This window comes from Silurus meridionalis, chromosome 20 (assembly GCF_014805685.1).
Source record: "Silurus meridionalis isolate SWU-2019-XX chromosome 20, ASM1480568v1, whole genome shotgun sequence".
In the NCBI taxonomy this organism is placed as follows: Eukaryota; Metazoa; Chordata; class Actinopteri; order Siluriformes; family Siluridae; genus Silurus; species Silurus meridionalis.
The window spans coordinates 2,846,888-2,873,982 of record NC_060903.1 but is presented as its reverse complement, the minus strand read 5'-3'; the positions used below and the strand labels follow the sequence as shown (position 1 = coordinate 2,873,982).

General features: G+C 37.6%; 1 protein-coding gene across 2 annotated transcripts; it reads right to left on the bottom strand.

Annotated features, from left to right (window-relative positions):
- Window positions 1-1,095: 1,095 nt before the first annotated feature.
- On the bottom strand, window positions 1,096-27,095 carry mmp16b (matrix metallopeptidase 16b (membrane-inserted)). Of its 2 annotated transcripts, none has more exons than XM_046877216.1 (10): window positions 26,516-27,095; window positions 15,334-15,482; window positions 13,007-13,129; window positions 9,618-9,937; window positions 7,809-7,970; window positions 6,491-6,708; window positions 6,165-6,303; window positions 5,797-5,947; window positions 4,679-4,794; window positions 1,096-3,669 (listed from the first exon to the last, which is right to left on the bottom strand). In XM_046877216.1, exons 1-10 carry the CDS (start codon window positions 26,648-26,650, stop codon window positions 3,305-3,307), a joined length of 1,878 nt encoding a protein of 625 aa, XP_046733172.1. In that variant the 5' UTR covers window positions 26,651-27,095; the 3' UTR covers window positions 1,096-3,304. The 2 variants fall into 2 exon arrangements, with proteins under 2 accessions (XP_046733172.1, XP_046733173.1); XM_046877217.1 differs by having other exon boundaries at window positions 9,633-9,937; window positions 26,516-27,091.

Genomic DNA, 27,095 nt, shown 5'->3' with positions numbered 1-27,095 from the left:
TAATGTTTGTAAAGTTGCTGAGAACCTCTCGAAGTAGCTCCACAGGAGAAAATCGCAGGTTCTATAACCTTAAATATTGCCTTGGTGACGTTCATGACCCGGTAAATCTCATTCTCTTTGACATTACACTGATTTAAAAGTTGGATTGAACATGTTCTCGGTGTCGGAATGAATGAAGTCTAGCAGCCCAGTTAGTTAACAACTATTAGATGAATCTCAGTTAGGTAAAGAAAGTCCTGATGTGGTTCTACGGTTTAAATAAAGCTCACCAACCTTGTTGATGAATCACCCGAAAAACCTAATGGTACTAATGGAAGTGATAGAAAATGTTATTAACTAGCGCCCGGTTGTGAATGGAGAACGAAGCCTGAGGAGGTAAGTGGTAAGGATGGTATGTTTTTATCTTCTTCTTTCGGCTTCTTCCTTTAGAGGGTCACCACAGCAGATCTTCCGTCTCCGAAAACCTCAACATCTTCATCTCTGCTACCTCCAGCTCCATTTCCTGTCTTTTACTCAATGTCACTGTCCCTTAACCATACAACATCGCAGGTCTCACCACAGTCCTATAAACTTTCCCTTTCACTCTCACAGATACTCTTCTATCACAAATCACTCCTGCTATCACTCTTCTCCACCCACTCCACCCTGCCTGCACTCTTTTCTTCACTTCTCTAACACACTCTCCATTACTTTGCACCGTTGACCCCAGGTACCTGAACTCCTCCACCTTCTCCACCTCTTCTCCCTGCAACCGCATCACTCCACTGCCCTCTCTCTCATTCACACACATGTACTCTGTCTTACTCTTAATGACTTTCATTTCCCTTCTCTCCAGCGTCTACCTCCACCTCTCCAGGCTCTTCTCCACCTGCTCCCTGCTCTCACCACAAATCACAATATCATCCGCAAACATCAATTTCCATTAATAGGTCACTTGTCTCCTGGCTCCCATTTCTTCCTCCGTGAGCTACTGAGATTGGAACAACACAAATACATGAGGTTGCTGATTCAAAAATCATTAATCACATTCAAAAGAATCTCACACACACACACACACACACACGAAGATACACCAAGACACACAACAGATCCGACTGATATCTTAGTATTTAATACTGTATAATCTGCCCTTTACATCCATATTCAAGACAGTATATGAGATATTTACAGCATGTTCAAATATATACATCTTGTTTCCAAAGGCAGAGTTCAGAAAGTTGCCATATCGATAACAATGTGAAGTCTGTGTGTTCCATCCCCGTGTGATCTCGCATTTCAGGAAGTTGTTAATTGGATTGGAGCGGTGCCAATGACGCTCGCTGGAGATTTCTAACAGCCACACAGCCCCCCATCAGCTCATTAATGAATCCTGGAGAGCTTGAATGACTTCTGAAGATGTCAGAAATCAAACATTAAAAAAAAAAAAAAACAGCAGAACAAAAGGATGAATGAAAAATTTAAAATAGAAAAAATCATATTATTGTTTTTTTAATTATGATACTCGTTAATTCTTGATTTCATCAGACAATTTTTTTCTATCACTAAACCAGTTTCAGTATAAAACCTATAATAAAGCCATACGCATCCATCTGAGCTTATTAAAAGTAATTTTTTTGAATTATTGTGGTTAATATTACTGTAATGTTTAGTTCAGTGCATTTTCTCATCAAATATAGTGCTACGCTAAAATTTCTTTAATGGCTCCGACGTTTCTACACGTTCCTACATTTTGTATTCTACATCATAATATTTCCAGTATATTCGATTAATAGATTATTCTGAATGCTAAACAACATGTCGGATTTTTACTGCTTCTTTCACATATTTGAACCTGGAAGACCTTTCCTAAATAAAACAAACGTGAAATAAATACATTTAAGCATCTAGTACAATTGAGTGCAAAAAAAATGTGTATCTACAATAACATTTTAGTGGGAAAAAAACAATTTTGGAAGAAAAACAACGAAAAAAAAATTTAGAACAAGTAAAAATTTAAGGGTGTGTGACCTTTGACAATACAAACTATAAGGCAAAAACAACAGAAAAATATTTAAATAAATATTTAAAAAAAAAACCATAAAATCCCTGATGTAAAGACTTGAATTTCTGTTTTCAAAATGACAAAAACAAACCAAAACCCTGATTTTTTAACAGTTTCTACTGAGGCTTGATGGACGACTGCAAATAAGATAACATTAACATATTATCTGCTTCTGCATGTATCAATAAATAACCCAAAAGTTCACAATGCAGTGCAGATTCTGTCATCTGATTCATTTAGCACCTGCTTTGTGACTTCCCGCAGCTTGAAAGTCATTTCAGGAACAAACGCTGTATAAATGAATGCGGCTGGTACTTAATTTGCACAAACCCTGTTTTCCCAAATGAAGACAAAATATAAAAATTATTTCATTACGGTTTTTTTTTGTTTAGTCTCCCAAAATAATGTGAATGACAATATTACCTTAGTGAAGTTTGTTGAATGTTAGAGATTTGCTAGAAATTTGTAGCATATCTCAATACCATATTAAAACATATTGAATTATACAGAAGGTCACATTTTCTCCAAGAAATTAGTTTCAGGTGTTGTGAGATCTGATCTCTAAACCTAAGCATTTTATCTCTTGTTTTGGACTAAAGGTATGCAAACCTTTGCACTTGACAATAGGTTCCAAGCCATTTGTTATCGTACATGTATAACACACCTTACCCTTACACACGAGCACACATATACAGAAAAAGAAATATGTGCTTAAGGCATTCAACTAAATATTGCAGATAGAGTTGGAGATTGTAAAAGCTGATGATAGAAATATAGAACGCACGAAACCTGAAAACGTATGCACAGTTAATTTATGTTCTGACTAAGATCTATGGTAAGATCTGAGAAAAAAAGCATTGTCTTTGGAAACCAAAGGTGTTTTGGTTCGAGTATCAGTTCTTAAAACATACGTAAGGAACGTAAGAGTCCACACTTTATGTGAAGCTGATAAGCAGTAAGAGATTCTTTTCTTTTTTTTTTTAATTCGAAAATGTCTGTCCTTTAGTGATTATTTCATTGAGATCTGGTTCTAGTTTGAAAAAAAACGACTGCGGACAGTCGAGAACGGAGGCCTGACATGACACACACATAACGACACGGCGCTCCTGGGAAAAGCCGACACCACAATTAGGACGTGGGCATGCTGTCCATACCTTTCCTCCTCCCTCTCATGAGAGACTGAGGTTCAACACCAACCCTCGGGTAAGACACATTGGCACATCCCACATGTCTTAGAATGGGGAAGTCAGAACCCCCCACTTTTTAAACCCATTCCTGCATAGAGCGCTTGCAGTACAGTATGTGGCGCTTGGTGTCCTTACGCTTGACTCGGAAAACAGTGTGCAGTAGGACCATGAGGCATAGGGCTAGCACGCAGGGTATGGCGATGGCCACAGCTTTTTCTGTGCCGCCCGTGCCCTCGGGTTTGCGCACGATATCCACGTCGTCATGCTCGTAATGTGGTGGCTCATCATCCTGGGGCAGCCGCCAGTCCCAGTCGGGGTCCGAAGGCAGGCCGTCGCAGCCCATGAAATCTCGCAGGATGGACCTGGGGTACCCCGGTTCTACCCGCAGCCTCCTGTTATTGAACTTCCAGTACTCTTTTCCCTTGTAGAAATATGTGAAGCCTGTGTTTTTACAGAATGAATTCAAAATATCAATGTTAATATTAATGTGTTAATTGCTATTGTACCACATCAGTCAGACAAGTGATTAATGTTAATAATAACAAATTTTAAACATCTTTAAAATTTAACTTACACATAAAAATGCATTATGTAATAAATAGAATTACGCAACACAAATACACACACAATAACAATTACAGGTTCTTCGGCTCTTGACCTATAACTATATTCTCCAGCAGTGGTGGATGAAGTACACAAACGGTGTACTTGAGTTAAAGAAGAGATACACTCGATAAAATATTACCCAGTAAAGGTAAACGTGCTCCATTGAAACTTGAGTAAAAGTACAAAGATTTTTGCCTTTAAATGTACTTAGGTATCTAAATTACTATGATTTATTATGGCTATAATGTTTCTATTATCATTTTTATCACAAGACTCTCAACTTCATCAACTCAGTTTATGTAAAAAGACTCAAATGTGACTCTCAGCGCACTGATCTATTAATAGAATGATATTAATGACTCAAACACTGATTGATTTCTATTAAAATTATCATGAGCCCAAAACCTTCTTAAAAAAACAAGTAAGAAAAATAAATGAGGCCACGTGTGTTGTGGTGAGTTCGATTCAGAGGTTTCTTCCATCATTTATTCCTCTCAAAGTGTTCTAGTTGCTGTTGAACTGATGCTGAACTGTTGGTGATCAGTAGATACACCAAGCGGCAATCAAAACAAATTCAAAACACAGCGACCCTGATTGGTGGATTGCTGCATGTTTGACCAGTTAAGTTTTAGTAGTAAGTTATTTGATTTTAAAATGTAGCGTCGTGTAGTAAAGTTAAAGTAAAAGTCTCCCCAAATGGACATACTTCAGTAAAGTACCGATACGCAATAAAAAAGCTACTTAAGTACAGTATCAAAATTTCATTCACTTCATTAATGCTCTCCAGGAGTGTTTTCCTATCAATTTTAAGTTCAACAGTAGAAACTGAAAGAAATGGACCCACCATTAGCTTTATCCACAAAGGCACCCTGAGGAGAATCTGGGATGCCCTTCCAAATAGTGATTGGTTTGGGATAACCAGGATCCATACTCCGAATGTCTTCATTGTACCTCCAGTACCTGAACCAAGGCCATTTTTAACATTTAAGTTACTATATAAACACTCTTTCAGTACTACCTCATACTTGTTACAAACAAAAAATGATCAAATAAATAACTTCAATAATTTTTTTAACGTTTTAAAGCCATGTTGTAAAGAAATATCGCACAAAAAAATCGAATAAAATGTGTTAAAATAATTTTGTTCAATAAAGCTAAAAAATAACAAATAGCTGCAGAAAGGCCAAACGGCAGACAGAATTTGCATTTCACGTGTCACGTGTCGAATGAAATCGCTTGTCTGAGCGCGCTCTAAGTACTGAGCAATATCGGCGCATTGGAAAACAATCAAAATATTTATTTACATAATTAATTTAGAACAGAATATACCTTTTAGAATCTTCCATACACTGTTAAATATTTAAATCTGTGTCAGAGATTGAGGAAAGTGAAACTGTCAGGGGAGGTTGCATTTAGTTGTACGTGTTAAAAATATTTAGTAAAGGCGTATTTTTGTCACTTTTTTTAACAGCATTATCATAATAGGCTGTATATTAACTTATTGGAAGAAAACCGGTAGGTCAATGTGAAATCAGACATTGAGAACCCCCATTTAAACAAAATGGTACGATCCTCGTTTTATAACACCTCCGCAAAGATTCGAGTCTTCTCCTATCAAAGCATCAAATCCTCAACTCTTCAGGGTCACCCCCTAATTGGAACTAGCTAATTTCTTGATATATGATTAATGAAAAGCCCTATCTTGCTAGATTTTCTTGAAAAATTCCCAAGAAACTAATATCATGCTACTAAAAATTATATAACATATCTTTGATTGTGTAACTCTTGTTTGTTTGATGTCCACTGACCCAAAGAATATATTTTCTTGAAGTCCTCCCTCGATAGGACATTAATGTGTTTGGGGTTGTTCAGAGGCATTTAAAGGAGACATGAAAACAGCAGTGACTCAGCTCCGTCCTCTTTACATCACAGTGTCGAAAATAGGACGCTGATTTGACTCACCTGTCCCCTTTGAAAAAATAGGTTTTAGCCACTTCTTCCCACCACACCGCCGTCTCGATGTTCTGAGAAGGCATCCCAGTGCCGAACAGAGAGATGTCCTGAGGGTACGTGGGCTGCAGAGTGGTGTCCTTGAACACCCAGAAGCGATGGCCTTTAAGGAAAAAAGAGTAAGGAATCCACCTTGTACGTTAATTAGTATTTGCCAAGGAACACAAGAATCGTGAAATGTCATCAGCTGGTGTATCAAATCCAAATCAGCCTTCTGGTAAGTTCAGCTCCTCCGAACAGGTTTTATCTGAAACCTGTTCTCTTCTAACCATGTACCAAGTTTCATTAAAACAAATGATGTAGGCAGAAAGTGGCCTCACCTTTGAAGAAGACAAACTTGCCCTCACTGTTCTCATAGACAGCGTCGATTTTGGGGGGCAACCCTTTCCAGAAGTAACTGATCTGCATGGGGTAGCCGGGCACCACCGAGTTATCACGCACCCTCCAGAACCACTGATCCTATTCAGAAAGCCATTATACGGCATATTAATGCACGATAATGCACTTATTAAAGTTTAATGTGAACGCACACCCTGTGATGCATTATTCCATGGGGTCATTTGAGTTGATGTATCTTGATGAGTTACAAGTGCAAAATAAAATATCTGAAAATGAATTAGTCCTAGTGAGGTTCCAGGGCAGTTACCTTGAAGACAAACAGCTCTTGGCGCAGGATGGCCAGGGTGTTGAAACCACCATCGCAGATGCTAGGTTTGGAGTTGGGGTTGGAGGGTTTGGATTTCTGTGGCGGCCTATGAGGACGGCTCTGCCGGTCGTGCTTCCGAGGATCCGATGGAGGGTGAAGGCGAGGAGGTGGCGCCGTCGTGAACAAGCGGGTTGGCTGAGGGTTTCTATCTGGAGGACCTGGAATTATCAAGAGATTGAATTTACCTTCATTAGCTTTGTCTGCCTGTGTTATCTGATCGGATATGGACCATGTGCTTAATTCAATAAGCGGGATATCCAGGAATTTATTCGTAAAACATGTTGCATGGGCATTTACACAACAATTATGATGAAGACTACTTCGGTGTCTATTAATCTTTTTGTCATTTTTATTCATAGCTAATGATTAAGATATATGGACATTGGTGGACACCTCACCAGAAGATTAGTATGTGCTTTTTTGAACATACCATTTTAGATTTAGTCCCCATTTGCTTTCATAATAACCTCCACTCTTCTAGGAAGATGTACCACTAGATTTTGTGGAGATATGTGTGAGATTCATTCATCCACAAGGTTGTTAGTAAAGTCAAATACTGATGAAGGTGAGGTGAGAAGCCCTGGGGTGTGTTCCAATTCAACCAAAAGGTGTTCAATAGGTTTGAGAGTCAGAGCTCTACAGCAGGTCACTCAAGATCTTTCATTTCAACCCATGTAAAGCAGATCTTCATGGAGCTGTCTTGGCGCATAGGGGTATTGACCTGATGGAACAGGTTTGGGTCTCCTAGTTCAAGTGAAGGGAAGATTGTGTGTTATATTATCCAGAGCCTCCAATTGTACGGTAATAGATTGGAATGGAACCAGATATGTCTAAAAAAGTCAGGTGTCCCATTAATTTTGTTTATATTCTGTATTTATCAACATATGTTTAAATGATGAGAAAATCAGCGATGATAAAACCTCTGAAAAGCACATATATTTTAATTTGGTTTAGCCATAGAAAATGTTTTTCATTTACAAGTAAACTGTCTGCATTTGGATCCATTTATATAAATTTGCCTTTGTTGATTAGATTGATTAGATCACTCTCCTGTCCCTAGTGTCCTGTTCTATTTAGTATCCTGTATAAATGTTGATTTCTGAGTTTTTGAGAAGTGAAAAGAAGTTAAAATTGCAGCTAACAAACTTTCGCCTATAAAGCAATATATATTGATTGTTCAATTTCAATAATGTAACAAAGGTCAAACAATGAGAGAAATCCTGTTCTAAATTGCAATTTAGATTTCTTTTTATATTACCGTATATTTTCTGGATGCCTTGTAGATCATCGTGAGGCAATTTGAAGCTCTCTGTGTCCATGTACTGGTAAAATGGGGCCATTATCGCGGTGGGGTCGTTTGAGTGCTCCAGACCCAGAGCGTGGCCCAGCTCATGGACGGCCACCAAGAACAGGTCATTCCCTGTGATAACGCACAAGGGCAATTGAGCTGCGTGATCACTCTGAAGTACACACTCAGACACACAAAAGTAGAGCAGATTATGGTAATGGCTACAAAAAGCACAGCAGAGACAAGCTTTTTTTCTTTTTATGAATAATGGATGAAGGAGAAAACACAGAAACAATTCCAGTGTTATCAGGATGCAGCTTTTTAGCATTATAAAGCTAGGAACTAAGGAAGTGAAATAGGAAGTGCTTGTAAATAATTGGGAAAATTTAGCTAAAATAAAACAGGATATATATATTGGTTAAACACTCGGGTCTACATAATTTGTAGAAGTAGCTAGCTATAAACGTAACTTACTAATTTTTCCAGCTAGCTAAACAGACCATAATAGCTGCTGGGAAAGTGTAGCTAAATAGCACATGTGACTAGCTGTTATATCCAACTAGCTATTATAAGTGATCTCAAGCATTTCTCACTCCCAGATTATGTTTTTTTATGATTTTTTTTTTTTGTAAACTTTCTCTGTGTATATCTAATGCTAGCAAGAAATGAATAAAGAGAGAAATCAAATAATACCTTCGACACTATTTGACATGAGATCCTCATTATGAGAAGCTCCTACATGGCATGCTGCCAAGCCTATAACAAGCTTAACTACATAATAGTAATAATTCATGACCTTGGGAATAATTTATAATAATTTGAATATAGAAATCAGAAGTAAAATCAATGTTATAAGTTTGTCACAAAAGTCTAACAGTGTGTAGGATCCAAACAAACAACTCCCAGGTTTCTAATTCGAACATTTTTACAGAGCCTTGAATACAAAACATATGGAAGTCCATAAAATTTAATGTCATGTAGCGATAAAGATTGTATAAAAGCAGACAGGCATGCCAGAGCTTTATCTGTTTTTTAGGCAGACTGCAGTATGAAGCGTAGCTGTCAGTATCCATTATGGCCATGATGGAGATGTTCAGCACAGGCACAGGAGCATCTTAAAAGCCCTTTTTCGATAAGCCAGACTAGTTATTATGGCTCACGGCACAATGACAATCTGATTACCTCTCGGCTAATGGATGTGCATTACAAACAACATGTCTGGAACAAGAACAACATTGTCTTGTCGAATTTCGCTATACAAACATAGGCTCTCTGACACACAAACAAACATGGACAGAACATTTACAAAACCACAAACTAAACAAAGAAAGTTGATTGATCATACAAGATGTCTTTAGCACCTGACATTCGCTAATAAATTAATGCAGATAATAGTTTGAAGTTAATCTCATCTATTTTGAAATACCTCATTGACTTGCTATCATGCTTTTTCTTTTTATATAATTTTTTTTAAAGCAGCAATTATTTTGGTTTATATTTTGGTTCTGTCTGAAACTGTATTGTAGTGTTCGCAACTTCCAAGAGTTGTGGTAGATTGGCACCATCTGACCAAATTAAAATTGTGTATTAAATTGCCTTGTGGTATAAAGAGTCCACACAAACACATATGTATATGCACAATTTTTACTGCCATAGCATTATACCTATTTAATTAAAAAGAAAAATTCTTTATTTAGGTCCTTAAATTCATTTGTTAATGTCATCTGGATTGAGAAAGATGGAACGACTTGCACAAACAAACAACAAAAAGCCCCTAACCTGCCGTTCTCTCACCATCATGGTTGGGGTTGCCCAAGGTCCAGGGTTCATCAGAGTCAAAATGCGTATCACCCCCTATCCCAGGCCCGGGGAAGTATGCGTGAGCCAGGAAGCCACCTTCTCCATCGAACGGAGAGCTGTCACCATGGAAACCGGATGCAAAGATAATGGTGATGTCTACATCGCGCTTACCGCTCTCCAGCGCACTGTATGGAACAGCCTCGAAGTTCAGAGGCGTAACGCTCTGCCACACGTCAAATGCCCTCCGGATGGCTTCGTGAGTCTCCCGTGCGCCCACCTTTGGGGTCACATTCTTAATACTGAAGGAAAAACATGGTTTATTAGTAAAGGTTACGGATGAAATTTCTCTTTCATTTAAACATGGAACTGAGATATGTCATGTATCTTCTTGTCATGTATACAAGAAGGGGTAGCTTGTGGTTAAAGGATTGGACTCTAGATCAGAAGGTCACAAGTTCAAATGCCAGCACCACCAAGCTGTCACTGCTGGGCCCTTGACATCTGACCAATCAGATTTGAGCATTTAAGTTGCCTTGTGGTTTAAAGCAGTGGTCTTCAAACTTATTTCTGAGGCCTCACCATTTTTTTTTTCTTTAATGGGGTTTCGGTTGGTCTGTAACAATAAATGACATTAGCCAGAGTGACTACCAGTATTATTGTGGAGAATTTATTATGATTTATGATAAATATATTTATGATGCCTCCTAATGCTAGATTAGGAGCATTAAGAGCATTATTATTAATATATTGACATTGTTTTATATTCATTGCTATTGAAACAAATCAAAACACTAACTTTCCTATGCATAAGCATTTGTTTGGAGGGTGACTCTAACAAATAATTAGGCAAGGTAAATACTTATATACCGATAGCTAGGTTGGATCGTACTTGCCGATAACTGATTCGACAACCGAGTTTTTAAATTGGATACTGGATAAAAAAAGAAAGAAAGAAATATAAATATATTCACATATTCAATATAATTATTGAATTAATAAGTTATCATTAATATATATATATATATATATATATATATATATATATATATATATATATATATATATATATATTATATGATATATCTGTGCAGCCCACTATCACATGTGTCATAACAAACAGCATGTAGTGTCAATAAATCGCCTAAAGAGGCTGCTCTTGTAATTACGGCGGACCGAAACCCGGAAAAACTATAGGTATGAATTTTTGCCAATAGCTGATAGTTCTGGTGCCTCGACCTCTATTGATAACTACCCGGAAATTTTAATTTGAAAGCCAACCTTTATTAACAAATACAGATATGATATGAGATTTTCAAAATTACATTTTCAAAATATGTCTTTGGCATTGTTCAGAGGGCATTTACAGCTTAAAAAGTTCAAAGTTTCTATGGCTGGAGATTCAAACCGCAAACCTCTCGTAACCCCAATGCACTTTGTGCTCAAGTGCTCTTTCATTTGGGCATCACATAAAAAAAGTGTGAAACAGTTGTACCATTAGAACATCGTTTGACAGGCGCAGAATGAAATAAATAACCTACACCCAATTACATTCACATGGAACAGCTCAATGTTAAATGGTTCACTGAAAAAACACAACCATCTTTTCTATGATATATTCCCTCTGCTTCACAACAGGTGCAAAGACTATTGATTTTCTTTTTTTTTTTTTTCTTTTTGCTTCTGACCAAGGTACAGTTTCTTCTTTCTACATTGTTATCATAACCATTATAAAAAAATACCAGCACAAAAGGCCAAGCACCGGCACAAATTTCATAGCAGCCTATTAGGATGATGGATTGCCTGCACATAGAACAAACAGAAAAGTGATTTGTTTTTTTGTTTTTTTCAGTTTCTAAGAACTCAACAGTAAAGTTTAGGAAGTGGCGCGCTTTGCCGAACTTTGCACCACGAAGGCTTAATCTCTGGCTGACAGACGGGAAGAAGCTGAAAATCTCCTTTAGCTCATTCATTCACTTCTCTCTCTCTCTCTCTCTCTCTCTCTCTCTCTCTCTCTCTCTCTCGTTAAAGAGTCGTCAACAGCTGCCAGATTTTGGCCTCATTCACGTTCCGTCTGCATAGGCGGCTCGTCAAGAGGAGAGAAAAAAGCAGCAGATTTTTAATAAATCATTTTCCCGTTATCGCCCACTGTAACCAGGCTATTCTAAATTGAGGTGAGAACTCCCTCCATTTCCCTTCAAAGACTAATCTCCAGTAAATTAGAAAGGCTAAAGTCACTGGTGGAGGTTATTTTATGCTTGAGTATATCTCCAGTGCAGTGTGAAGGATTGGAAAGTAGTCAAGGATTTTGCAGCCATTGGACACAATCGAATGTCCTTGAGTCAGTTTGCTGGCCTATAGTTAGGACTGTAACTCCTTCTGAGGACAAGATGTGCTCTCAGTTCAGGTCAAAAGAGTTTTCACATTGTATATTTGAGCATTTCTGTTTAAACGAAAATGTGAAAACAAGAAATCAGTACATGTTTATTATTAAATGTTTAGTGAACTTAGAATGTTTTGCCAGTTTAGTTTTTATATTTGGGTAATATATATACTTTCCCCAGAACGTCCTTGTGACCCAGTAGCATCTCCTCCCCGGCAATAACCCAGTAGTTATGAACCTCTGATCTAGGTCATATTAGGTTTGGGCTCAGTTAATTTTTAAATGTGATTAGACAAAATATTCACTAATATTTATGGAAGGACCCCTTATAAGGATTAGGAGTAAAGTTGTAACTTTACTATTTTTTTCCCACAGAAATAAGGTATTATAGTTCAAAACCAATAGATTTTGGACTGTGCTTCTGGAGATTTGTGCTCATTTAGCTTGACTTAGGTGACTTGAGGAGGCCCGTGTTGCAATCAGCATTAAAGTTCCTCCTGATGAGGATGAGATGTTCAATAGGGTTGGGATCAGAGCTCTGTAGCAGGCTACTGAAGATCTTTCACACACATTTTAGACATGAAAAGCAGATTTGTGTGGAACTGGCTTTGTGCACAGGTGGTAGCTTAGTGGTTAACACCAAGCTGCTACACCCGGGCCCCTGAGCAAGGCCCTTAAACCCATAGCTGCTCAGTTGAGATAAATGTAAGTCACTCTGGATAAGAATGTAAATGTAAATGGCTGTAAATATAAATGCACAGTGGCTTTGTCATGTTGGATCAGGTTTGGGTATCCCAGTTTAAGTGAAGGGAAAATTGAATGCTTTTGCATTCAAAGACGTCCATATGTTTTTTAACTTTGTGGGAAAAGTGTGGAAAAAGAAACCACACATGACTGAAAAAGTCAGGTGTCACAATACTTTTGCCTCTATAATGTTATCTTTGATGACGTAGTTGTTATTTCATTATATCCAATACAAAACGCTCACCTGTAAGTGATGTGCGTGCGCTGCCACTTTTGTCCCGTGAGCGCGTATCGACGTGTCCGTGACGGTGAGCCGGACAGTCTCCTGACCTGATCTGGAACTCCACACCTGGGCTTCTTCATCCACCTAAAAGAAACTCCAGGATGGTTAATAAAGCAAACTAGCAGTCTAAAGATTCACAGTGACTGCCGTGTGTACAGGCCAAATGATAAAGCTCAGTATTAGTCTGATATTACAAGCACTGCTTATCACTTTTATTAGATAAGTTCAAATTAAATGATTATTCACTTATCAACAAACAATGCTAAGTCTTTTGCACTGAATTATAGTGTTGCCAAAAACCTCAAAACTTTTTAAATATACAGATACTTCCTTAGAAAACACTGATTTCAGAAGTATTCTAAAAAGACACACACACACACACACACACACACACACACACACACGCACACACACAGCTGTTCCGGGCACAGATTGACTGTATTGCATAGCTGGTAGCAGTCAAAGATGCTGAATATCATTTTTTTTGGAGATCTAAGCTTTGAAGAGATTGTGAAATGCCCTCGAAGGTTAAACCATTGATTGGTAGCTGGGTTTTGCTGTGTCTGTTTTCGAGCTGTTCATTACTGACTACTCAGCGATTTTATACACTTTAGTGTGCCACTTTATTGTGCCATCAATGCATTATGGAAAAAACCAGTATCCTGAGGTACCAATAAATGTTTTTTTTTTTTTTGTTAATATAATTGCCTTAGATACCTGAGTTTAATGCCAAAGCATACATATGAGTCATTTGTGCGTGCTTTTAAAAGCACATCCTGTTCTGGGATTATAGCATGACTCAGCAAATATAAACGTCTAAGGTGTTGATGGTGATGATGATGATGTTGAAATCTGTCAGAAAAAGCACACATTTCAGTGTACACATTGAAAGTAGAAAAGGGAAAGTTTAATTATAAAAAATGTTTAAAAAGATAAAGGTAAGTCAAATTACCGACATACATACACTAGATGGACAAAAGTTTGTGAACAAGATTGGTTTCTGCTTTTTGTACATTCCATTCCACATTTAGTCCTTATTTCTGTTATAATATATATTATAACAAATTTTATATATATATTTCTCCATTCTTCTGGGAAGATGTTCCACAAGCTTTTGGAGTGTGCTTGTGGAGATTTATGATCATTTAGCGACAAAGAGCTCTATAGCAGGAGATTTTCCACTCCAACCCACTGTCATGTTGGAACAGGTTTTTATCAAATTTTATCGTACCTCATGCAGAGACGCCCTATACAATTGTGTCTTCAACAGTTTAGGGATGGACTGCATTTGGCTGGAAAAGTCAGGTGTCCAAATACTTTTGTCTATACAGTGAATGTAAACAAATACGATTTGTTATATCATTACTAATAATTTAAGATATAAATTACAGCTGTCAAAATTACAGCGTTAATAACTCGTTAACGCACATTTATTTTAATGTGACTAATTTTCTTAACGTGCGATTAATGTAGTGAGCATTTCTGTTTGATGTGCCAAGACTCAAATCAAGCCCCAAAATACACCATGATGCACACATCCGGCAATTAAAACCGTCCGTGTGGAAACACAGCAAAAGTTCCGTTCGGTGTTCTGATGATTTACGTAATTCACCATAATTACTTTAAAACATTTACAAGAATATTTTGTCTTCATGGTCTATGTTGAATTTGGATTCACTAATAATAAACATGTATTTGCATAAAGCATTCATATTTGCCCATATATATTTTTTAGATTATTAAAAACTCGACGCAGACATAAAGAAGCACTGTAAACACATTACTTTTTTTTTTTACAAAGTACAAATAATTTTATTTATATATATATATATATATATATATATATATATATATATATATATATATATATATATATATATTTTTTTTTTTTTTTGTGTGTGTGCATGGGATTCAAGTCAGCATTTGTTTCAGGAAGCATCATTTTGAACATAATTGCATCGGTAAAAAAATATTTATTTAAATAATCAGACCTCAACCTACGACCACTCGACATTTCGGAGATACAACGATCACCTCCAACAAAAAAATAAAAATAATAATAAATAAATAAATATATATATAGCTCCGGAATGTCGTAATACATTTATGACTGTATAAATAAATCGTTTTTTACCGATGTCAAAAATGATGCTTCATGAAACAAATGCTGACTTGTATCCCATGCACACTTTTTTAGATAGATGCATCACATCGTAAACTTTTATCCTAATGCACTGATGCAAATCGGCGAATCTTACCATCCCTAGGGGGTGTGTGTGTGTACTCACTCTATAGTGCTCAGGTCTAAATGTCCCGTGACGTTAAGGCCATAGACACGCTGCATGGCGGCGATGGCTGAATCAACAGTTCCAGCAGAACGCAGGACGCCCATGTTGGGCTGTGTGGGCTGGAGGTAGCCATACCTTTGTAGCCAAACCTGACAAGAAAAATGGAAAAAACGTAATGTAGCAAGCTGGCAGATTTGTATTCAGTGATGGCAGAATACAAAAACCTTGACAAAATTTTAGGAAAGCATGTATGTACAACATTGTGGCTAACACCAAGGCTCTTATAGGTTTATAGCAAAACGTTGTTATATTTGCAATATATACTTTCCTGCGCTTTAGGCTTTGTGATGAGAATAAAGTGTTGTCTATTTACACTTATGTTCCTGTGACACAGCTGCAACTAAACAGTCTTCCTTCACGGCTTTTTTCACATGCTAAAAATAAGCTAAGGTTAGTTGTTAGCTGTACATATTGTAAACCTTAAGACAACATTTGGGTTTGGATTTGTGTCCTAGTCATCATTTAAATCACTGATTACCAACCATATTGATTGAGCATGTGTTGGTGTACACTATATGGACAAAAAGTATTTGGACACCCGAATTTTCCAGCCATTAATTGTTTTTTTCTTAAACTGTTAGCACAATTGGAAGCACACAATTGTTTACGATGTCTTAAGATGCAGGAGCATGAAGTTTCCCTTCACTTAATATAGACGAGCCAAACCTGTTTTAGCATGACGATGCCCCCTGTGCACAAAGCCATGAAGATATGCTTTACATGGGATAGAAGTGTGTGGAAGATCTTGAGCGGCCTGCAACGGAACTCTGACCTCAAATCTATTGAACACCTTTGGGATGAATTGGCTGCACTGACTGCACTGAATGAAGGGATTCTTCAGTGTCAGAGCTTTCTAGAGTTTCTGTGGTAGTAGCATTAACATACTGAGAAACATTATTTTGACTGAGGACCAGAGGAAAATTCTTAAAAATACTACTAAAAAAAAAAACTTTTTTACTTGTTTACTTAAGTATTCTATCTAAAGTTGTACTTGAGTAAAAGTAAAAAATTGCCTGCTTTTGAATCGATTTTAGTACCAAAAGTAAAAGCACTGATTATGAGAAATCTATGTGAATATTAGTTGCAGTGCAGTGTTTCATTCTCCTAACCAGCAGACTTTGTATAGAGGGAGTTTTTTTATAGTTATAGACACTTAATAAAACAATTAATAAAAATACTTAAAAAATACTTAATAATAATAATATATTATAATAATAATAATATAATACTACTAATATTAATTAATTAAAATACTTAATAAATATAGATACTTATTAAAGCTTAAAAAAAATCCACAGAAGTTAAATAAAAGTCAAAAGATGTTGTCATATGTCATTTTTTCCCCTTATTTTTCAGTAAAAAGTTACTCGTTGCTTCTCCAATGTGAGTTAATAAAAATGCTTTCAGGGAAACAACATCTAATTTCGACAAAACGTTAAACCAAAAAAACTCTTGTTTATTCCTTGTTGGTCTAAATAGTGTGTGAGTGTCTGTTGATGTTTATGCTGAAACCTTTTTTCCCAAAGTTGGTTTATGTTTATGACAAAATAGAATATAGAAGGATCGTCCCCCATGAACAGCATAAAGATCCATGAGGTTACCATAGAAGGTTAAACTTAAGAACCAGGAAAAGATCAATCTGGAATAATATAAACTAATATAAAAAACTAATATAACTAATAAAAATTAATATCAACTGCTTTAATGGCTTCGGACTGCAATTGCCGTAAAATGAAACAGATTTTGCATTCAGGTGCCCAGCAGTGAACAGTTGATAACCTTAACAATGATGGAACTATAATGAATGGACATTCGGTTTCACCCGATAAGGGGGCCCCCTTGAGTAAGGCCTTTAATCCTCAACTGCTCAGTTGTATGAATGAGATAATTGTAACTCGCTCTGGATAAGAGCATCTGCCAAATAGCGTAAATGTGCTGTAAATGTAAATGTTTTTTTCGGAGTCTGGTTTGTTCCTTATTCCATTTCAGCGTGTTACTTGCTATTGTCGCCACTGGCTCGCTCATTAGGTATACACTCTTAGGGAATCATTTCTTATGTTAAAATGTACATTTGCAATTTATTTATTTCCATTTTGGGAGCCATTTTGCAGCTAAAAACGATGTCTCTTTTTTAGGTAAGCAGTTCATGATTCATATGAATGGATTTGTGTTGATGTGCTAGCGGATCTATCCTGAAGTAAACACACTTTATATGCCGAACGTTTTTTATTTTAATTCACATCCGGTGTGAACGCTTCATGTCAACAGGTAAATGTGTCTTTAATAAGCCTTAAATATATTTAAAGGCTGCCAGTGCGGTAATGTCAAATCAATACCAAAGTACGGCATAAAGCACAGAATGAGCCAACATTTTCAACAACTTGTCTTCTAATATCGATTAACGTCCTTCTCCAGAGAAGCACCTGAAGCCCTGAGGATGTTATTAAACCAGCCATATTTGTGCAGACACCAAGAAGCCGAGGCTCGTTCACCTCTTTATGTCCAGGGTGGGTTCGATTACGTTCGGTTCCACAAATACACAGAAACTTGACATCGGTTCTTGATGATGCGCTTCCTGTTTTAGCACTCGTGCATCATCAAACTACTGGTCTGAAAAAAATTCTCACTGAAGCGGATCTGTTGTGCAGTCTGAGGAAGGCGGGTTGATTCTTAAGCTGACGTAGCTGCCAAAATGCTTTTAATAGCACATTGGGAGAAGATGCAGCTCAAGCACTTGTTAGTTTTGCTATGTATCAGATTCAGATTAGATCAAATTAGGTTCGGCTCTGAAGCGGACACGAACATGCAGATGTTTTTTTTTATTCAGAGGAATGTGCTTGCACATCATAATGCTTGTATGTTGCATATAAGAAATGAATCAGTAAATAAATATTTTGCGTTTAAGTTTAAATTCTGTCTTCACATCAGCCAGAATAACATCTTCTTCTTCTTCTTCTTCTTCTTCTTCTTCTTCTTCTTCTTCTTCTTCTTCTTCTTCTTCATCTTTTCTCTCGTTCCTGCAGGTTTTACAAGTCATCATTTAATTCGTCCTGCTGAGTCGGAGGAAAGTTCTTATCTGGAAAAAGTGGCGTGTGTGTCTGAATAATGAGGTGATGCTAGTAACTATACATCAACTTTAATCTAGCTGTGGCAGTTAAATGAGCCGTACTGAGCTGAGATAAGAATGAGGCTTCTTCACAAGACATTCGTCCAACTGGCTTAGTTTTAGGCCAAAAAGAAAAGGAAATGTAACATGTCATTTCCATTAAGAAGCACATGCCAAAGGGTAAGGCTCGTGAGTCTTTGCGAAATTGTGTGTCAAATTAGCTCTAGACCAGGGGGTCTCCAAGATTTTGTACACTACAGATCAGTTTTGATTTGAAAATTTTCTTGCAGATCGCCTGGTAAAATGGTTGGGGTTTTATAAATACTGGATATATTTTTATTTTATTGAGTTATTAATAGAGGTTAAGGCAACGATAGTTATTTGCTGGAACTATCAGCTATCGGCAAAAATCCATACCGATAGTTTTTCCGGCTTCCGGTCATTATCAGAGCGGCCTCTAGAGGTGAATCAGTGGCGCTACATGCTGTTTGTTTTTACACATGGGACTGCGTGCTGCACAGAGAGCACTATATTATATTTATTATTTATTAATTATGTCATTATATTTATTAATGAATATATTCATGGTTATTTCATTTAGCAGATTTTCATGATTCAGTACTGTTTTTTTTATTAATTTATTTTCTAATAAAGTTCAGTACTATTTTACATTGAGTGTTTGTTTTTAATCCGGTAACCATTTTAAAATCAGTTAATTAATCGATTATCGGCAAGTATGATCCAACCAAGCTATCAGTATCAGTAAAACCAAATCGGTTGACCTCTAGTTATTACCATATCATTATTTTATATAATATTTGTTAGATTCACCCACCAACCGTATGAATAAGTAACGATCTGTACATTTATCTGTACGGTGCATAACAAAATAAAAAACTAATCTAGAATTAGGGGACATAAAAAACTAATTAAAAATCATAGTAAAATCTTCACAATCATTTTGGTAATCACTCCGGCCCATGTCATTTTCTTTTACAGATCCGGCCCCGCCAATAAAGAACAAAATTTGTGGTCCTTACAGAATAATATTTTTGAACCCCTGGGTGAAGACATTGGACTCTGAATCAGAAGGTCACAAATTCAAATCCCAGCACCACCAAGCTGCCATTAGTGGGCCCTTAAGCAAATCCCTTAACTCTCAACTGCACAGTTTTAAGTCTCTCTGGATAAGAGCATCTGCTAAATTCCGTAAATGTAAAGAGCTAAAACTGTGGAAATGATGGTTTCTAAAATTGTGCTTTATGCAATTTGAATATTGGCTATTAAATGGCAAAACACATGATAAAAAATACAGTGTCAAGTCTTTTCTATCTATTCATATATTATGCTTCTCTTACTTGACTCTTTCATGGCCTGGTACTGGGTCTTAGCCCATGTGATTGGAGACACCTGCTCTAGACTTCAGTTTTAGTTGCTTAGATATGTTTATTATTAAAAAAATTTTAGTTTTGGACTAGAGTTACATGATTAATATTGGTAACACCTACAGGAATCCATCAGACCTGAAAATAGACATGCATTTTTAATTTCAGAAATCTGCCATCTTTCGCATACTCAAGCTCACATTTCCCCACTATTGGCTAGAGTTGCTGTGATGAAAAAACAAATCCAGATGGCCTTATAAAGCAATGTACACGGTATGTATAGTACAGCTAAAAATACACCTATCTAGGTCATAAGACAAATCTTATATTATGGTGATAAGTCTCCTGCTGGAATGTCTAGAACAAAAAAGATCTTCTTCTGGGACAAATCCAAAGTTTTTGAACAAACTGATAGGCCAGTTCTATTTGTGTATGGATCCCCTGGGCCTCCACCTGGCTCGGAACCGGGACAACTTCCTCAGCCATCCCCATCTAGTTACACTGTTTTCCTCTCTTCATGGAGAGCGAATTTCATTACAGTGTTTATCGATCCCTTGTTGTATCCCAATAATACAGTAGTACAAGAGGGTGTATCTGCTTGCATGCGTGTTTCTCTCGCAATATGCAAATCACATATTTGTGTAGGCTTAAAGGGCCTCAATTTCATGCCCTACACACAGCTCTTGCATTTTAATTTTGTTTTTAATGACCTCCTTGTCAACTTTTCGATTGCTGTATGACTCAGGAGTGTGTATCGACTCCCGTGTGGCCAATCGCAGCGAAAGGCTTCGGAGCTCATTGTTGTTGCGTTTGTTTTTGGCAGAGAAAATAATACTGAATATAGATTTGTTTCGCTTGGCAATTATCACTGATTCCTCATTGACATCGTGGTTTCCATGGCGACAAGCACCATGAGTTTTTATTTTCCCTAACTTTTTTCCTCTGGTTACTGGTTTGCTGCCCAACTGTGTGCACCTGTTTTGTGTGTGGTATATTATTAGTTTGTTGGGATCAACTGTTGAGTCAATTATTATTTTGTAAATTTGACTTTAAATTAATGTATGTTTACTGGATAATTAATGAGCTACCAGTTACCACAGTTACAGTTACCATTGTTACAGTTAGAGTTATGGTTTCCGAGTATTTATTATGACTCTATTTAATATTCTGTGATGTTCTGGACATAAAATCGCTTCACCTGAACATTAAAAAAACCTTGAAATGTTTCTATATTCTAAGTGAATGTAGATAAACCGAGTTAAATTGAGCCACACCTTTATAGCTCAGTAACAGCCCACTGGACAAGATTTTCTCTATCCGATATTTCTGCTTACATTATCACCCAGGTTAGCATTCAGGACTCGATGGTCTAGAGGTTATGGTTGGAAGCAGCCAATCATCAAAAGTGTCAAAACAGAAATGTTGGTCTCCATCTGTCGCCTGCTAAGGAGCTGCTAGTGCACTGAAGATTCAAGTGCAAAGTCACAGAGCCAAATCCTGTTTTATCCTTATTTCATTTCTTCAACCGGGAGCATTGCACAACTCCTACAGAAATATTGTAAGATACTGAAAATGTAAGTCGAAAGAAAATAAAAATAAAACGCAAAAATTTTGTGTTGTAAATGATTCCACTGGGTCACAGCTGTACATTTACAGCATTGAGCAGGTTCTGTCATCCAAAGCAACTTAGATTAAATCTCATTCCTACAAATGAGCAGGGATGGGGTTAAGGGCCTTGCTCAGGGGCCCAGGAGTGAACTCACAACCTACAGCTGCCAAGTCCAATCCTTTAACCACTAAGCTTCCACCTCCCCATTCTTGCGTGATAGATAAAGTGATAGCAAGTCTTTAAAAACGAACGTGAAGAGAATTTGATTGGACAATTCCACAGCAAGTGAAAGCAAGTGGGTGCAGAATTGAGATGTGGATTGTTCCCCAACAATCGTCATGCAGAGGTTGCCAAATGGTTTCGGGGGTGGAGCTCGTTAAAGGTCTTTGTGATCTCTTTGTGATGACGTTCTTACACTCTCGTGCCACTCAAAACACCTCGAAAGACTCGTTGCAGCGTTGCGGTATGTCAAGCGTATGTCATGTCAAATGTGGAAGATTTGCCCAGTTTTGTTTTTAGGTTCTCACACGGTACCAATAGTACCAGTTAATAGTACCAGTACCAGTTTCGAAATTTTGATACCACCTCGCGCTGATTCAATGAAAGGTTCAATGTAATGTACAAACAGTTGTTGTGATACATTCAAAAATTGTGTTATATATCTGGACTATTTATGGTACCAAAAAAGCGAAATGCACTAGATTGGCAAAAGAAAGTGCACTCCTGACCCTGAAATTTTTGCTTGGTGAACATGTTGATTTTGAGAAGATGAGGAGGTCTGTGGTACAGTCGACATTTCATCCCAAAAGGTCTTTTACAGGGTTAAAGTGGTCAGACGGTTTGGGTCTGATTTCATCAAAATTGTGTTGGATTAAGGTTCATATGAAGGTTCATATTTTGTCAGATTGTCATAAGGATATCATAAGGTTTATAGAGTTTAGTTTTGATAAAGTAGGTTGTATGAATGTAGTCCTAGGATTTCAGGGCACTTGCATGGAACCTTGACCCTGAAGTGCAGACCTATACCATATAAAGCCAAAATAAACCCTTCTTTTATATAAAGCAGCCTCTGGATTTCTGGACTTTTGGATGTTTTTTTATATTTGTAACTGTAATGTGGATGTTACTATATTGCCAAAAGTTTGTGGACACCTCGTCATAAGTCTGGCAGGTGCTTTTTGAGCATTGCATTCCATATTTTGTCCCCATTTGCTCTAATAATTCCCTTCAAGTCTGCTCGTGGTTCTTTCCTTCAGAGGTATTTCAGGATGAAGCAGATTTCTGCCTGCAGAGTAGCACCATCACCTTTCTTATCTCTCTCTCACACACACACACACACACACACACACACACACACACACACACACACACTCCACTGATCTGTAGTCTCCTAACTCTGCCTACGACTCTGCAGCACAAAAAGTAAAAAGACAGTGTTACACAGGCACAATTGAGAAGAAAGTGGGCGAGAGGAATTGCGTATGATTTGTGTACGTGTATTTGTGTGGGTTTTAGCCATAAAGTAGTACATTTCTTACTCACTCGATTGGTACTCATCTTTTCTCCCTTTGATATTTATCTTTCAGCTGGAAACCTGGACATTGTGCACTTTTAAATCGATTAAACTGATGGATGTTTTCATTTTGTCAGGTTAAAGCTTATAGGAAACCACACAATTTTTAAAAATAAACAGTAACACTGATTATGGCCCTGGACTTCAATTCCCATCAGCACCATTACATGCCTTATAAGGTCACATGATCTCTGCACCTAAATGGCACTCACTTTTATTTTGGAACACTCTGTGTCTCATGATTGTCGTCCATGTCTGGTGCTATTGTTTACAGTAGGGATGCGGATCTCAATAACTGAGGCCTACGCGATTCACATCTCGATTCGATTCAATTCAATTCAATTTAATTCATTTTTATTTGTATTGCGCTTTTAACAATGAATATTGTCTTAAAGCAGCTTTACACAGATAATGTGATGATTAAAAGTGAATAGGTTCTTTATAAGTAAGTTTGTCCCTGATGAACGAGCCGGTGGCGACTGTGGCAAGGAAAAACTCCCTGAGACGGCATAAGGAAGAAACCTTGAGAGGAACCAGACTCAAGAGGGAACCCATCTCGATGCATAGCCAACGAAACGATGCATTAAAGATACTTCTGAATCAGGTACGGAAGAGATCCGATGCGATTCACCCCATTATGAAGCAGTGCGATTTCCGATTTCGATTTGATTCGATTCAACCCAGTGCGATTCAATGAAATGCGATGCAATGAAAAAATATATAATGCTATGTAATTTAATATGGTACAGATAGTTCACTTTTGTTTCATTCTTTGATTTCTTGCAATTTTTGCCTTCTGACTTCTAACGCATGACCCTTTCACAAAACGTAATCCAAAAAAAAAAAAAAAGGCTTTCTTTTCCTGTTCTGTTCTCCAGGAAGATGCAGCTTTACCTCTGCCATGTTAATCTATATTCTCGGTCTCGGTCGTATTAACCTAGCAGCAGTGGCGCTGAGAGAACGCTCTCGACTTTCACTTTTTTGATGATGCACTGATGCGATTTAGTGAATCTTACCATCCTAGTTGACAGTGTTCATTTTTATGCTAAGCTTTGTTGTGTTTTGGTTTAGTGAAAGTGGTAGCTTAGTGATTAAGACATGGATTTTTCTTCATTTAAATCACACGTTTCTAAGCTGATGCTCCTGGGCTCCTAAACAAGGCCCTTAACCCTTAACTGCCCCGTTGACTAAATAAGATAATCGTTGCTCTTGATAAAGGAGTATGCGATGAATATTCTTAGCATTTTTTATGCTAGGTAGTATCTTTGCTCTTTGCTCAAGTGTGCACTGGATGAGCAGTTTGATAATAATCATAAAATTAAGTTTTTATGATTAAAGGCATTTCAATATCTGTTATGTGAAAACCTTTTAAAAAACTAACCATGGCACTCCTAAAATAGTGTTTCAACAATAAAACAAGGAACCGATGTTTGTGTTTGAAACCCACCCTAAAGCATAAGTTCTCTCACTATTTATCTACAACTATAAATTACATTTCATTGACTACATACAAACTATAGACATTATATGGACACATCCGTTTGTAGACACCGGACCATATGTGCTTTCTGAACATCCCATTCCACATTCAGTCCCTATTTGTCGTTATAATAAACTACACTATTCTGGGAAGGTGTTTGTGGAGATTTGTGCTCATTCAGCCACACAGGTTCTGACGTAGGTGGGGTGAGGAGGCCTGGGGTGCAGTCAGTGTTCCAATTCATCCCAAAGCTGTATACTGTATACCTGGAAATCTTCCACTCCAACCCATGTAAAGCATATTTTCATGAAGTTTCTTTTTGCACAAGGGTATTCTGATATAGCTTCGGGTCTCCTAGTTCAAGTGAAGGGAAAATTTCATGCTACTACATCCAAAGACATCTTACACAACTGTATACATCTGTGTGCCTCCAATGATGGGTTTTCACCAGTGTGATAAAAAAAAAAATCACAGTCCCTTGTGGTTAGACACTGTTCTGTCATATTATGTAAATATAGGAGAGAAAGCAGGCAGATTACATAAGAAATGATTTTTTTATGTGCTGCACTTTTTTAATTGCAGCATTTGGACACTGAGACTAATAAAAGCCTCCTTTCTGTCAGTTCATATCCGGCTAGTTATTGGCACGTCACTGAATGACTGTCTGAACAACGGCTTACAGTACAATAAAACAACAGAAGTGTAAATGAAGGGTCTGGGCCAATAATAGAGCTGTCACATTACATTGCGCAGCCTACACCTTGTCCTCCCACCCGCTGCACCCGGGCCTGTGCTCACAATGGAAAGAGGCGTCCATGATTATACGATATGAATAGATCTTGTGTTCATTAGAGTTGAGTTAGCCGACTACATGGTGTTAATAAAACATTTCCTTTTACGTTCATCAGCACTGTTTGCTGGGTGAATAGAATAGAATAGAATAGAATAGAATAGAATAGAATAGAATAGAATAGAATAGAATAGAATAGAATAGAATGCATTAACTGTTTGGACACTTATAGTGCACAATGGCTCTAATGAGCATAACATACATTTCTATAATAGTAAAAGAAATAAACATTTGCCAGAATAGAACAGAATAAAATAAAATAGAATAGAATAGACATAACCTTATCTGTAATGTTTTCAAAATCTGAAGCTACAATTGCTACAGTAAACATAAAATACATTTATATAATTCTGAATAGAATAGAATAGAATAGAATAGAATAGAATAGAATAGAATAGAATAGAATAGAATAGAATGCAAGCTGAGTAAAAATCTATGGGAGTTATAATGAAAATTATATGGAGAAATGATATGAATATAGATCTCTAAGGTATAACAGTGAAATATAATTTTGTGTAGAATAGAATAGAATAGAATAGAATAGAATAGAATAGAATAGAATAGAATAGAATGCATTAACTGTAATTTTGGACACTTGAAGTGCACAATGGCTGTAATGAGCATAACATACATTTCTATAATAGTAAAAGGAATAAACATTTGCCAGAATAGAATAGAATAGAATAGAATAGAATAGAATAGAATAGAATAGAAGTGTGCCCTCAAATTCTCTGACAAAAGCAATGGTGAAGAATAAATCAGGACAGAATGGAATGGAATGAACAGCGGCAGAAAAACAGAGCAGAAGAAAATCCCATGGCTGCAAATGGAAACCCAGAATTCCAACACGATGAAGGAGAAGAAATGAACAGAATAGAACAGAAGACAAAAGACTCAGATGGCATTCAATTGTCTTCTCTGGCATTTCAATAATAACGGAGACAAAGTGAATGAATAACATCCACATGTAACATTGATAACGTGAGTGATGCGTAGCCCCTATACCCCCCCCCCCCCAACTATCACTCTCTCTCTCTCTCTCTCTCTCTCTCTCTCTTCAAAAGAGCCCCAGCAGATGCTGGAAGAGAAATCCGAAGGGGCCGACTCTACACCACTCACCTCGGGGCTGAAGTGGTCCTCTGCCCCCACCACACACACGCTCCAGCAGCATGCGTGGAGCCACAACAGCGCGGCGCACACACACGCCAGCCTCGCTTTGGGTTTGTGCAGAAAACACACTGCGGTGGTGTTCATGGCTGAAGACGTGAAGGCTTTGCTCCTACATCAAGGGCGACTCGCTGGATGAAGCGGGATGGAGTAACCAGCGCGCGACATAAGAGCATCCGTGAGGTTTTTTCCGTTTGACCGCATCTCCTCGGATTCTGTCTGGCTCTGGAACACACACGCCTCCCAGACGCATTTCCTTCCGCATCAGTTTGGCATCCTGCTGGCGAGCAGGCACGCTGGATCTCTCTCCAGCCGTAGCAGCATCAGCATCAGCAGCATCAGCAGCAGCAGCATCAGCATCAGCAGCATCCCATGGTATGAGCGGAGGCTGGAGACTGCGCATGCGCGTTTAATTCCCTGCGATGCTGCGCGTTTGCCTACTCTGCTTCTACTGCGCATGCGTCCAGCGCTTTCATTCTGAGATTGTCAATTCATAAATAGTGCATGTGCGGCACACTTAAACGCACGCATG

Bases quoted from the DNA above. Each gene is read 5' to 3' on its own strand.
- mmp16b (XM_046877216.1), bottom strand. From the start codon at position 26,650: ATGAACACCACCGCAGTGTGTTTTCTGCACAAACCCAAAGCGAGGCTG. The intron at 13,130-15,333 runs GTGAGTACACAC...AGTTTCTTTTAG, and splicing joins TTAGACCTGAGCACTATAGA to GTGGATGAAGAAGCCCAGGT. The intron at 4,795-5,796 runs GTGAGTCAAATC...GCCTTGGTTCAG, and splicing joins TATTTTTTCAAAGGGGACAG to GTACTGGAGGTACAATGAAG.